Source organism: Vicugna pacos, chromosome 6 (genome assembly GCF_048564905.1).
Source record: "Vicugna pacos chromosome 6, VicPac4, whole genome shotgun sequence".
Classification (NCBI taxonomy): Eukaryota; Metazoa; Chordata; class Mammalia; order Artiodactyla; family Camelidae; genus Vicugna; species Vicugna pacos.
In genome coordinates, this window is record NC_132992.1 from 82,216,218 (window position 1) to 82,231,479 (window position 15,262).

The following is a 15,262-nucleotide window of genomic DNA, read 5'->3' on the forward strand; positions in this document are numbered from 1 at the left end:
GTAAACACAAAATCCCCAAATAATTTATAGCCAAACATTTGTATCAATTATATTTAGTTAATTAGTTATACCCATTAAAAATAGTATTTTGACTTTCTAATATACACTAGGACTTTACCATATACTAACTCATATGGCATGGAATTCAACATAAAATGGGTCTTAGAGCTTCTGAGCAAAGAAGTTTTAATTAAGAACCAAAAGGATTTCAAATCATAAGGCAGCCTTGTAGAAAAGATCACAGTGCCTGAAGTATTAGCTCAGATCTTTGATTTCCTATAATTAAATGTAACTTACACTATGCTTCTAGTGAAATTCTAAGATATTTTAAAGGAACTAAAAATCTACAAATTATATATAATTTATAGGAAATTTTTACCTGGCATCCTATAAAAAAGTCTTTTACCATTCCCATCATTTGTCTGTAAATATCTACTGTCTGAGGACCAGTCCAGATGAGTGATGAAACTAAGTGATCCAACACATTCTCCAAATTTTTTATAACGCTGAGCAACTCCATAAATATCAACTGAGCTGTCATTGCATCCAACAGCAAGGTAAGTTCCATCTGGTGAATATTTTAACTCATGAATTGCCTCCTTACGATCTTTAATATGTACAACTTCTGTCATATCTCTGTAAAGAAAAAAAAATAAGACCATATTAAAAAAAGTCACTACAGAATTAATTCAGTTTTCAAATGTGTCTAAAATGACTGTGAGGCTTTATCAAGTATTTATAAACCATAAAACAAATGTAAATGAGACAAGTAGCATTAATTCAAGAACAATTTTGTTGACCAAAAATATATGAGGACAATAAATGCGGAAGTTCAGAAAAATGATAAATTTCAGTTCCTAAATTACTTAATTTTAAGTAGTTTAGATTTATACTAAATTTCTGCAGTCATATAATAAATAAAGTCACAGATTTTTATGATGAAGTTTCTTATAAATACTAAGTTTATGAAAAATGCTTAATTATAAACACCATGATTTTCAAATAAATTTTTGTAATGAACCAAATGTATAAAATTACATCTAGGAAATAAATAAAGGAGGAATTGATTTGTATTATTTCAGTAATATGTTCAAATGTATATCTTTATATAGCTACCACTAGTTATTTTTATTTCAATCTCTTTAACCTTTTTAAACAGAACATAAACTTTTCCCAATTAGCAATCATGTCAATCAGTGAAGTTAAACATTTTTTTCAATGATGCCATACAACTGAGTTTCCAAAATAACACAGGTATTGGTAATAGCTATAAAAATGAATAAACGTTTAGTTTAACACCACTGAGTTCCCAAACATGGGGAGATGGTGGAGAGATGGAGAAGAGGGAGGCAGCAAGGGGGAAGGGTCAGGAGGAAGTGAGAATTAGTGACAGGGATTTTTTTCCAAATAAATTTTGTATTACTCATCTGAAATGCTCCCAACAAATAATTTCAAGAACGGAAATTTAAATGGATATTTCCCAATTTTCATAGTTTCTAAAAGGATAATTTAAAGCAATCAAACTCACATTTCTTTCAGTAACACTTATTAAATTCTTAACTTTGTTTTAGGTACATGGGACACAAAAATCAACTTACCTTCTATGAGAGATGGATATAAAGTAATCATACTTTATATTGATAAAGTGTGGTGAATATAAGAAATACTGAAAAAGGGTTAAGACTAAAGGCAGAAAGAAATCAAGGAAGAGTGACACCTATTTTCACCATAAAACCTGAGGGGTTGGCTAATGTAAGAGAGGAGGAAAGGTTTTCCAGAAAGAAGACACAGCATGAGCAATGCAAATACATGGCACATTTGAAGAATAGTAGATAGTATAACATGAATACAAGATAAGTGGGAAAAGTAGTGACTGATGGGGGTTAAAGAGATTAATTGAAGACAGTGTGTGACAGATTTGATATTTTGCCAAGAAGTCTGGGCTTTACCCTGGTCTTAATTATGTAAGAAAGAGATGAAAATTATTTCTCTAACTATAAAAGGGAATCAAAAACAAAACAAAACAAATGAAGGAAAAATGTACTTTTTAAAAATGTTTTCCTGGTCAACATTTCTTTTGCCTTAGACCCTGCAACTTGCAAGGTCCTCTTCCTAAGCACAGACCAATGGAGCTACCTCTACCTTTCCCAGTGACTCCTTCAAGTTTTAATTAAATCCATGCACCTTATTTCCTTTTCTCCATATACATTCATCCACCCACCCATCCACCCATCTATCTATTCATCTATATCTATACGGAGCAAGATTTTTACGAAAATATCTAAGGCACTACTTGATAGCTTTTACTTTTATGCCTTCTTTATTAAAGATATAATCATTCTAATATCAATCACAAATATTAGTAAAGTGCTCGTGGAGAATTCTTCAGAATTACCTTGGTATTCTTCATAGCTTTCTTGTTTTAGAGACTTAACTACTCCCAGTCAACAAGAAAAATAACTGTGGGTATCTCAGGTTGTCTCTTGCTTTCTACCACTGTGCCCCTCCCCTGCCCACCAACAGACAGAGACACAGGCGCACGCACGCACACACACACACACAAGAAACAGTGATGTAAAAAGTGATTCTGATTGACTGACTGGTTTTATATTATGTTATTACATCAACATTAGAAATTGTGCCTATCTTTGCTGATGAAGATGTTTCTTTGACAAATTTACAGGAAAGAAGACTATTATTAGATGAAAATGTATTGATTTCTATAAGTTCTAAATTAAGTCTTCTGGGAAACTGATATGCGAAGTCTATATTTCTTTAAGAAGCAGGGAGAAGCCAAAGCCTGGGAATATCCATACATTAGTTAGCAGTTTGAAACACATCAAGAAGTAAAAATACACAATACTGATAGAGCATGTAACAGAATTGTTCCTAGCTTGAAGGAGTTAGAAGAGACAGACCAAAGGAAGTAGAGTTTAAACTTCATTCTGAGGAATTAATGGGACTTAGCTCAGCAGAAGATAGGAGCTGGGAGGAAAAAGGCCCACATCCAGCAGAGATAACAGTATGTGAAAGAGTTGGTGGCAAGACAAAGTATTCAAGCTTATTTTGAGAAAGTCAGTGTAGTGGTATTCACATAAGCAAAGGAGGCTTTGGTGTGAGCTGAGTCTGATGAGGGAGGCTAAGGTAAAATCATAAACGGCCTCATTGATCATAGGATACTTGGCCTCAATTTGTAAACTTGAGCTAGGGTGGGGTGAATCAATCAGATCACTAATCTGGTTTGACAGTAAAAACAAATTGAAGGACTATAATGACAGCATCAAAACCAGTTAGAAGACTACTACAGACGGTGCTTGCTCAAACTTCAGAAAGAAGTGAAACAATATAAAATATGCAGTATTATATATTATAATCCATACTATTATAGCATATATGTTAAAGATACTATAATTCTAATCTTATTCACCAACCTTAATTAAAATGTTCCTAGAAAATTCACCAGGCAACTAAAATCAACAGGATGTGGTGATGGATTAGAAATGGTGGTTAGAGAGAGCGAAGTATCAATGATAATGCCTAGGTTTTTGGCTTATACAAAATCATGGACAGTGGTGCCATTGAAAGGGCTCTCAGACAGAAGATCAGTTTGGGAGGTGTGATCCTGGGTTCAGCTTTGGAAATGCTGAACTGCAGATGCCTTTGAGATACACAAGTGATGCTAAATAAGCAACTGCATATGCATGGCTGGAGTTTAAACGAGATCAGGGCTAGAGCTATGCATCTGGGATCATCAGGCTATGGGTAGTAACTGAAGCCAGAGGCAGGATGACATTACACAGCAAGAAAATAAAAACAGAGTAAAAATAGCAGAAAGCCTAGATCTGAGTTCTGAGGCACTCCAGTAATTTACTAGGCAGATGATAATTAGTCTATAAGAAAATGGAGCCAAAGAAGTAGGCTGAAAAGAGAAAGAAAATTAACATCCAAAGCCAGGGAAGAGAATGTTTTGAGAAGGAGGAAGTGGTTAAGGGGTCAAATACTAATGAGAATCAATTTAAATGAGAACTGAAAAAAGGTTTCCTGGCTTTAGTCACAGGGTACTATTAATGAGGGTTTTTTTTTAATGTAAAGATGAAGGCAAAAACTATGCTGGAATGGAGGGAGAAAGTTGACAAGTTAACTGGAAGAAAAGAGTAAAACAGGCAGTTTTTTTTTTTTTTTGAGAATTTCTCTGTGAAAGAGAAGAGAGTGAAGATGTGATATAACTAAAGATGGACTTAGGTTCGAGGTAGGAATTTTAGGATAAGATGTATTTGACTGTATGTTAATAGTGCTCTTGGTGGGGACAGAGAGATTAAAAAAAACTTTGATATGAAAAGATAATGGACATATACAAATAATTACTTTTTTAAAGCCAGGAAATAACTTTTGGAACTCACTTCTCCCACAAAATGGGGCAGACAAAATTTAAATAGGGTGAAAAAACTTTTAAATGAATTCATGGTTAGTCAGGGAAAAACTGTCGTAATCCCTCTCAAGTTGATGTAACTCAGCAGCTATGCTGTCAGAAAAGACAAACAGCCTGTCCCTTCCCACCCGGCGCCAGACTGGGATTTCAAAATTTGTAGATGCTGACAGGCATGTGTAGAATAGATAAACAAGATTATACTGTATAGCACAGGAAATAAATACAAGATCTTGTGGTAGCTCACAGCGAGAAAAAAAATGTGAAAATGAATATATGTATGTTCCTGTATAAATGAAAAATTGTGCTCTACACTGGAACTTGACACAACATTGTAAAATGACTATAACTCAATAAAAAATGTTAAAAAAAAAATAAAGAAGCCTAGGGTAAACTGTAAAACAAACAAACAAACAAATAAATAAAATGCTTTTAAAATGGGAAAGAAAAGACAAACAGCTAAGTGACTGTTAGACTCTAAAATGGCAATGTTAATGTTTTTACAACTAAAGTCTACCCCATGCCCTGCAGGGGACCTTACTTGGTTTTCACATGATTTATTAACCATGCTCATCAAGCCCCTCCACTGAAGTCTCCCTACATACTTCTAAGAATGAGTTAGTGTCTCTAAGGCGTTTGACGTTGGTAACACCATGGAGCCTACTATAAGTCAAAGTGTTAATAGGTCCTACTGTACATCACAGGGAACTAAATCCAATAGCTTGTAATAACCTACAATGAAAAATATGAAAAAGAATATATATAAACACATACACTGGAATCACTATGCTGTACATCAGAAACCAACACAACATTGTAAATCAACTACATGTTTATAAAAAAATTAAACAAAAAGAATTAGTATACTAGATTCTAATCCCTGCTATGTTTTTCTAATCATAACATAACCACCCCTGTATGGATACTCTACTACTCCTATACTTATGAATTCTGCTCTATGATATAGAGAATAGACACAGCAAATCAAGAAGAAACAGTGACCAGGTAAATTAAGAAGGATTAAGAGTATTTTTGAGTTAGAGTTTTGTGGTTATACTACAAAGGCATTTAATAGTAACTATTTCAATGGTCCTGTCAGCAATGTTGGACTCAATTGCTAAAATACTATCTATCTTATTAGAGATAAGAACTTATTCACCCAGTTACTTGCAAACAATAATTGAAAGAACAAGTTAAATGTACAAATGAAAAAATAACAATCACTTTTTTTAAGGCACACCAACTATCTGATAGAAATTCTTAGATGTTTTACATGCATCTTAAATTCTTGGTTGTAAAACAATGCAAATGTACTTAATGCCACTAAATTTTATACTTGAAAAGGTTAAAATGGTAAATTTTATATTATGTATACTTTATCACAATAAAAAATTATCTTAAGAGGAAAATCTCACCATATCTCACTATAAAAACCTGTCCAGAAAGAAGACTCATATATGTAGAAGCTCAGAAGTATTAAGAGAATATGATACACTTGAAGAAGCAAAAGATGTTATATACATGTTAAAAGAAAGAGATTGGAGTAGAAAGAAATAGGCTAGAGAGATGGGCAATATAGGCTATGTTAAGAATTGTGAACTTCATCCTAAGGATAGTGCAATACTTTTATCATACTTTAGAAAGAGGAATGATGCAAACAAATGTGTTTTAAAAGGCATCACTATAACTGTAGAGTGAATAAAGGACTTGAGAAAGCAAAATAAGAGATAAAGAGACCAACTGAGATGCTGTTCCAGTGATCCAGTGAGGAGATGACAGAAGCCTATATAATGAGTACAATGTGAGAATGGAAGGAAGTAGATTAATTTGAGAGCTATTTAAGAAGTAGGTTGTCCAGAATTCTATGACTAACTAGACACAAGAGACAAAAGACGCAAATGAATCAGTGGTTTCTGGACTGGGCAACTGGGTGGACAGTCCTATCATTTACTAAGCTAGAGATGAAAGATTTCATAAATATTTATCCTTGTGAACACATGTGGATCTACAGTAAATTTTTAAATGGCTATATAGGATTCAATTGAATGCACCATATCTATCATTCAATAAAAGAATATAACTGCATTAGGAAATTCTTTAAACTCTTCTAACTACCCAAACAAAGGAAGAGGTGTGGGCATTTTTTTCAAAGCATGAAGCTGTAAATAACAACAACAACAAATATTTTTAAGTTTCAAAGTCCCCTTCTCCCCCTTCAATAGGAAAGGATCATTACTGAAAATCAATACTACCAAGAAGTGGAAAACAAGACCCAAATTTAACTCAAAATTTTAGTTATTAATCTACTAAGCATTCTTATTCCCCCACATGAAGGTTTTTTGAGTTAATTTTCTGACAAAGCCATTTTTAGAAATTTTTTTTTTATATTTTGAAACTAACATATGAAAATATATACATTAATAAGAAGGAGGGAAGGAAATGGGTAAAAATAGTAAGTATTACACATTCTATTTCACTTAAAAATTTACTATTTCTATTTCTAACCTAATACATACCTCACTCTAAGTACAGTGAATGAACCATCCTTCATTCCAAGGGCAAGATGGATCCCATCTACATTTACAGCTGCACAACGAATTGGTTCTTCCATATTACACCTTGCTATTAGCGCATGATCAACTAGGCTCCATATCCTGTAATATTTAATTAAAATAAAAGAATAGTTAACGAATGTATGCTTAAAAATGATACACTATGAAAAATGCTGGTTAAAATAATCATTTCATTTTAAGGAAGTAAGATAAATCTAGATTTTTAACTGTATGTTTTGTGGCAAAGAAGTCTTATCTATGAAAACAATATACTGTTAATGCTTAAAATGCTATGGGTTGATAGAACCTTTTAGTTTTAAGACATTATGATGACATTAATTTTTTCCAATCACTCTTTTTAGGTAGATGATTTCTAGCCTGACCAAAGGGGAGATACATATATAGTATAGTGGTAGACAGTCTTTTAATTTAATAACACTTAAGATTATGCAAATTTAGAATCTTTTCTATACTGTTAGAAAACTGTAATAAGTACTAAAATGGTATATACATCTATCAAAATTCATCAAATTGTATGTTTGAAATATGTGTAGTGTACTGTACAGGAACCATACCATAATAAATGTGTTAAAAAAAACTAAAAAATACTCATTGAAAGTAAAGAATTACATTTCCAAATAATATAAAGGACAAAGACAAAATTCTAATGGAAATTAGTAACATTTTGAAGTAAGGTTACAACAAAAGTATTTCAAGTCAAAACTTGTGGGATATAGCTGAAATAGTACTTAGGAGGAAATTTAAATGCAGATATTATCAAAACAAAGGCTACAACTTAATGAACCGGTATCTACCCCAAAAGGTTAGGAAAAGATCAGCAAAACTAAGTATATTTTAAAATGCTTTTTTTATAGCAGTAACTTCTTTTAAAAAAATTTTCTTGCTATTTTATAGGTAAAATGATTTTATATATTATTTTTATATCCAGGAAATTTGCTAAATTCTTTTTAATTCCAATAATTACTCTGTATTTTCCTTTCAGTTTTCTACAGATACCATTATAACACCTGCAAATGACAGTTGTTTCTTCCTCTGCAATCAAAATGTCTCTCTCTATGTATATATCTATAAAAAAAATATAAATACATATATATAATTTGGCTTCACTGTGTTGACAAACACTTCTAGTCTACAGATGAATATAATGGTGAAAAATATAATGGTGAAAGTGAGCATGATTGTCTTCTTCCTAATTTCAAAGGAAAACTTTAAATGTTTCAACATTAAACATGGTATTTCCTGATGATTTTCTAAGCTCTATCACACACTGTGGGCCAAACTGGGCCCACATCTATTTCCGTACAGTCTACAAGTTAAAAATGGGTTCTGTATTTTTTAAGAAATTGAATTATAGCCGATTTACAATATGATATTAGTGTCAGGTATACAGCATAGTGACTCATTTATTTTTTGCAGATTATATTCCATTGTAGGTTATTTCAAGATATTAAATATAATTCCCTGAGCAAAACAGTAAATCTTTGTTGCTTGTCCATTTTAAGTGTAGTGGTTTGTATCTGTTAATCCCATACTACTAACTTGTCCCCCGTTCCCTCTGGTGACCGTCAGTTTGTCATCTATGCCTGTGAGTCACTTCCTATTTTGTATATAGAATCATTTGTATTATTTTTTTTAGATTTCACATATAAATGTTACTATATAGTATTTGTCTTTCTCTGTCTGACTTACTGCACTAAGTATAATATTCTCTAGGTCCATGCCTGTTCTCCAAATGGCAATATTTCATTTTTAATGGTTGAGTAATATTCCATTGTGTGTGTGTATGTGTGTGTGTGTATACACATCTTCTTAAGCCAATCATCTTGTCTTGGCTATCATAAGCAGTGCTGCTGTGACCACTGGAGTGCATGTATCTTTTCAAATTAGAGTTTTTGTTTTTTCCAGATATATATCTAGGAGTGAAATTGCTGGATCACATGGTACCTCCATTTTTAGTTTTTTAAGGACTCTCCACACTGTTTTCCATAGTGGCTGCACCAACTTAAATTTCCTCCTACAGTATAGGAGGGTTCCCTTTTCTCCACACCCTCTCCAGCATTGATTATTTGGAGACTTTTTGATAACAGTCATTCTGACTAGTGTGAGGTGATATCTCATTGTGGTTGATTTGCATTTCTCTAATAATTAGCAATGTTGAGCATCTTTTCATGGGCCTGTTGGCCATCTGTATGTCTTCTTGGGAGAAATGTCTATTTAGGTCTTCTGCCCATTTTATGATTAGGTTGCTTGTTCTTTTGATATTGAGTTGTATGAGCCGTTTGTATATTTTGGATATTAACCCTTTGTCACCACTCTCATTGTTTGCAGTCCACGTGTATCTTTTCTCATTGTTGATGGTTTCCTTTGCTGTGCAAAAACTTTTAAGTTTGATTAGGTGTCACTTGTATATTTTTGCTTTTATTTCTTTTGCCTTGGTAGACTGCCCGGGGAGATCACTGCCATGATTTGTATCAGAGAATTCTTTGCTTATATTCTCTTCTAGGAGTTTTACAGTATTGTGTCTTACATACAGGTCTTTAAACCATTTTGAGTTTATTTTGGTATATGTTGTCAGGGAATATTTTAATTTCACTGATGTTCATGTAGCTGTCCAGCTTTTCCAGCACTACTTGTTGAAGAGACTGTCTTTTCTCCATTGTATATTCTTGTCTCCTTTGTCGTAGATTAATTGACCATAGGTGTGTTGGTTTACTTCTGGGTTTTTTATTCTGTTTTATTGATCTATATGTCTCTTTTTGTGCCATTATCATGCTGTTTTGATTACTGTAGCTTTGTAGTATAGCTGAAGTCTGAAAGGATTATACCTCCAACTTTGTTCTTTTTTGTCAAGATTGCTTTGGCAATTTGGGGTCTTTTGTGGTTCCATATAAATATCAGGATTATTTGTTCTAGTTCTGTGAAAAATGTCCTTGGTATTTTGATAGAGATTGCATTAACTATAGATTGCTTTGGGTACTATGAACATTTTTGACAATATTAATTCTTCCAATCCAAGAGCATGGGATATCTTTCCATTTCTTTGAATCATTTTCAATTTCTTTCATCAATGTTTTATAAGTTTCACTGTATAGGTCTTTCACCTCCTTGGTTAACTTTATTCCTAGATATTTTTAATGTGATTTTTAAAAGTCACATCAATTTTTTGATCACATCACATTTTTTATGTAATTTTTTTTCATTTAAAAAATTATTATTTTTTAGGTTTTTTTGGGGGGGAGGTAATTAGATTTATTTACTTGTTTAATTTTTTAGAGGAGGTACTGGGGATTGAACCCAGGACCTTGTGCATGCTAAGCATACACTCTAGCACTCTGAGCTATACTCTTTGATATGATTTTAAACAGAACTTTTTTTTAATTTTCTCTTTCTGACATTTCATTATTAGTGTAAAGAAACATATCAGATTTTTGTATATTAATCTTGTATCCTGCTCCCATGATGAATTCATCTGCTTGTTCTAACAGTTTTTGTTTGGAGAGTTCGGGGTTCTCTGTATTTATAGAGTATTATGCCATCTGCAAGTAGTCACAGTTTTACCACTTCCCTTCTAATATGGATATCTTTTATTTCTTTTTCTTGTCTGACTGTTGTGGCTAGGACTTCCAATACTATGTTGAACAGAAGTGGTGAGAGTGGGCATCTTTGTCCTGCTGCTAAATTTAACAGGAAGGCATTTAGCTTTTCACCACTGAGTATTATGTTGGTTGTGGGTTGTCATAAATGGCTTTTATCATGCTGAGATATGTTCCCTGTATACTCACTTTGGTAAGAGTTTTATCATGAATGGATATTGAATTTTTTCAAATGCTTTTTCTGCATCTATTGAGTTGATAATGTGGCTTTCCTCTTTCCTTTTTTTAATGTAGTGTATCATACTGATTAATTTGTGTATGTTGAACCATCCTTGTGACCCTGGAATCCAACTTGATCATGGTAATTAATCCTTTTAATGTATTATTGGATTTGGTTTACTAATATTTTGTTGAGGATTTCTGCATCTATATTCATCAAAGATATTGGCTTGTAATTTTCCTTCTTTCCTTCTTTCTTTCCTCCTTCTCTCTCTTTTTCTCTCTTTCTTTTATTCCTTCTTTCTTTCTTATGTCTTTGTCTGGTCTTCGTATCAGGGTGATGGTTGCCTCATAGAATTAATCTGGGAGTGTTCCCTCATCTTCAATTTTTTGGAATAGTTTGAGAAGGGCAGCAAGTTTTTGTATGTTTGGTAGAATTCCCAATGAAGCTGTCTGGTCCTGGACTTTTGTTTGCAGGAATTTTTTAAAATGACAGATTCTATTTCACTTCTAGTGATTACTCTGTTCAAATGATCTGTTTCTACACATTATTATATATAAAACAGATAAACAACAAGGACCTACTGTATAGCACAGGAAACTGTATTCAATTTCTTATAATAACATATAATAGAGAAGAATCTGAAGAAAAAAAAATATATATGGATACATATAACTGAATCGCTTTGCTGTACACCTGAAATTAACATTGTAAATCAACTACACTTCAATAAAAAATAAATTTTTTTTTTAAAAAACAAAGACAAATTATCTGTTTCTTCATGACTCAATCTTGGCAGACTGAATGTTTCTAGAAACATGTCCATTTCTTCCAGGTTGTCCAATTTGTTGGCATATAACTGTTCATAGTACATGCTTATGATTTTCTTGTATTTCTGTGATACCAGTTGTTATTTCTCCTCTTTCATTTCTTATTTTATTTGGGTCCTCTCTCTTTTCTTCTTGGTGAGCCTGGCTAGAGGTTTGCTGATTTTGTTTATCTTTTCAAAAATCAGCTCTTGGTTTTATTGATCTTTTCTATTGTTTTTTGACCTCTTTTATTTATTTCCTCTCTGGTCTTTATTTCCTTCATTCTGCTGACTTTGGGTTTTGTTTGGTTTTTTTCCTAATTCATTTAGGTGGTAGGTTAGGTTGTTTGAGATTTTTCTTGTTCCCTGAGGAAGGCCTGCATAACTATGAACTTCCCTCCCAGAACTGCTTTTGCTGTATCCCAAAGATTTTGTAAAGTTGCATTTTCATTCTGTTTGTTGCTAGGTATTTTATGATTTCTTCTTTGATTTCACCACTGACCCACTGGTTTTTCAGTAGCACATTTTTTAGTCTCCACCTGGCTGTTCTTTTCCCTTTTTCCTTTCTGTGGTTGATTGCTAGTTTCCTACTCTTGTGATCAGAAAATCTGCTTGTAATAATTTTGATCCTCTTAAATTTGCTGAGGCTTGTTTTACGAGCTAGTATGTGGTATATCCTAGAGAATATTTCATGTGTGCTTGAAAAGAAAGTGTATTCTGTCTTTTTCGGAGGGATGTAGTGTCCTGTAGGTATCAGGACTTACTGGATAAGTCCAACTGATTTACTGTGTCATTTAGGACCTCTGTTGCCTTATTCATTTTCTGTCTGGATAATCCGTTTATTGATGTCAGTAGGGTGTTAAAGTCTCCTACTATTATTGTATAATTGTCAATTTCTTTATGTCAGTATTTGTTTTATATATTTAGGTGCTCCTGTATTGGGCGCATTTATGTTAACCAGTGTAATATCCTCCTCTTCTATTGATCCCTTTATCATTATATAATACTCTTTTCTTTATCTTTCTTTTTTTAAATTTTTTTATTGATTTATAATCATTTTACAATGTTGTGTCAAATTCCAGTGTAGAGCACAATTTTTCAGTCATAAATGAACATATATATATTGTCACTTTTTTTTCTCTGTAAGCTACCATAGATCTTGTGTATATTTTCCTGTGCTTATACAGTATAATCTTGTTTACCTATTCTACAATTTTGAAATCCCGTCTATCCCTTCCCACCCTCCGCCCCCTTGACAACCACAAGTTTGCATTCTATGAGTCTATTTCTGTTTTGTATTTATGCTTTATTTTTTTGTTTTTGTTTTTGTTTTTGTTTTTGTTTTAGATTCCACATATGAGTGATCTCATATGGTATTTTTCTTTCTGCTTCTGGCTTACTTCACTTAGAATGACATTCTCCAGGTGCATCCATGTTGCTGCAAATGGCATTATGTTGTTGGGTTTTATGGCTGAGTAGTATTCCATTGTATAACTATACAACATCTTCTTTATCCAGTCATCCGTTAATGGATATTTAGGCTGTCTCCATGTCTTGGCTATTGTAAATAGTGCTGCTATGAACATTGGGGTGCAGGTGTCATCCTGAAGTAGGGTTCCTTCTGGATATATGCCCAGGAGCGGGATTCTTGGGTCATACGGTAAGTCTATTCCTAGTCTTTTGAGGAATCTCCATACTGTTTTCCACAGTGGCTGCACCAAATTGCATTCCCACCAGCAGTGTAGGAGGTTCATCTTTCTTTATAGCCTTGGTTTTAAAGTCTATTTCATCTGATATGAGTGTTGCCATCCCCACTTTCTTGTTTTTTCTATTTGCATGAAATATATTTTTCCATCTTCTTACTTTCAGTTTGTGTCTGTCACTCTGAATGAGTCTCCTATAGGCAGCATATTACCGGTTTTTGTTTTTAATCCAATCTGCCACTCTCTGTCTTTTGATTGGAGCACTAAGTCCACTGACATTTAAAGTAATTATTAATAGGTATGTACTTACTGCCATTATAACCCTTGTTTCCCAGTTGTTTTTGTTCTTTCTTTTTTTATTTAAAATTTTTATCTTTATTTCAGAATGACCCATAAGACCTTATTTCTTATTGTTGTTTTTCCTTTTGTGGTTTGATAATTTTCTTTCGTAGTATCCTTGAGTTCCTTTCTTTTTGGTTTTTGTGAATCTACTGTATGTTTTTGATTTGTGGTTACCATGGAGTTCAAGTATGTTGGCCCATAACTATATCTACTTGCTTTAAATTGATAGTCATTCAAATTCAGACACATTCTAAAAAAATCTACATTTTAATACTCCCCTCCCCCATATTTTGTGATTTTGATGTCCTATGTTACATCTTCATGCTTATCCTTTTACTGTTTATTGTAGCCATGATTGCTTGTACATTTTTTTAACTGTATTTTAATTTACATAGTGGCTTATTTAAGTGATCTTCAATCCTTACTGTATATATTTGCCTTTCCTATTATGATTTTCCCTTTCCTACAGATTTTTGCTGCTTTTCTATTTAGAAAAGATCCTTCAATATTTCTTACAGGGTAGGTTTAGTATTGCTGAAATATTTTAGTTTTTGCTTCCCTGAGAAATTCTTTATGTCTCCTTCTATTCTAAATGATAATCTCGCTGGGTAGAATACCCTACCCAGGTTGTATCATGCCATTCCATTCTGGCATGCAAAGTTTCTGCAGAGAAGTCAGCTGTTAGTCTTATGGGAGTTCCCTTGTAAATGATTCTTTGTTTTCTCTTGCTGCCTTTAGAATCTTCATCTTTAATGTTTACCATTTTAATTATGATGTGTCTTGGTCTGTTTGGATTCATCTTATTTGGGACTATCTGTGTTTCCTGGACCAGGATATCTGTTTCCTTCTTTAGGTTTGGGAAGTTTTCAGCTACAATTTCTTCAAGTACATTTTAGATCCCCTTCTCTCTCTACTCCTTCTGGAATCCTTATCATGCATAGGCTGACACATTTTATATCATCCCATAGATTTACAATGTTGCTTTCATTTTTATTTTATTTGTCTTTCGGTCTGCTGTTCTGATTAGGTGATGTCCATTATTCTATCTTCCCGATCACTTATTCATTGCTCTGTGTCATTTAGTCAGCTATTCATTGCTTTTAGACTTCTTCTCACCTCAGGAATTGTGTTGTCTATTTTGAATTGTCTATTTTTGATAGTTCCTTGTTACAGTGATTTGCATTTTTATCAGTAATCTTTCTTAATTCAGTTAGCATCTTTATTACCACCTGTCTGAACTTGACTGATGGTAGACTGAGCTCTGTTTCATTACTTTCAGGGAATTTCTCTTATTCTTTTAACTGGGAGTACTTCCTCTGACTTTTCCTTTACTTAACTTTCTCTGTCTCTATGAATTTAGGAGAAAGTTATCTACTGTAGTCTTACAGGAATGTTTTCATGTGGGAGCATTCCTGTGTAGACTGTGTGTGTCCTAAATCTTAGGTGTGAACATCAGCCATGTCTTTCCTCAGGGTACTCTGGTCGTTAGCCCCTTGATAGGGTCTGTAGTTGGTGTTGGACGGTCTAAAGCTTGTGCAGGGTGTGAGGCAGGGCTTCCTCTTTGCTCCTTAGCTATCCTCACACTGTCAGGGATGGG

General features: G+C 33.2%; 1 protein-coding gene across 3 annotated transcripts in view; it reads right to left on the reverse strand.

Annotated features, from left to right (window-relative positions):
• EML5 (EMAP like 5) overlaps positions 1-15,262 on the reverse strand; it is a 130,656-nt gene that overhangs the window by 75,825 nt on the left and 39,569 nt on the right. For all 3 annotated transcript variants that reach the window (XM_072963555.1, XM_072963554.1, XM_072963553.1), the window contains exons 8-9: positions 6,943-7,080; positions 380-636 (exon numbers count right to left, since the gene is read on the reverse strand). In XM_072963555.1, the coding sequence (XP_072819656.1) occupies positions 380-636; positions 6,943-7,080 (395 nt within the window). The remainder of the gene's footprint in view (positions 1-379; positions 637-6,942; positions 7,081-15,262) is intronic.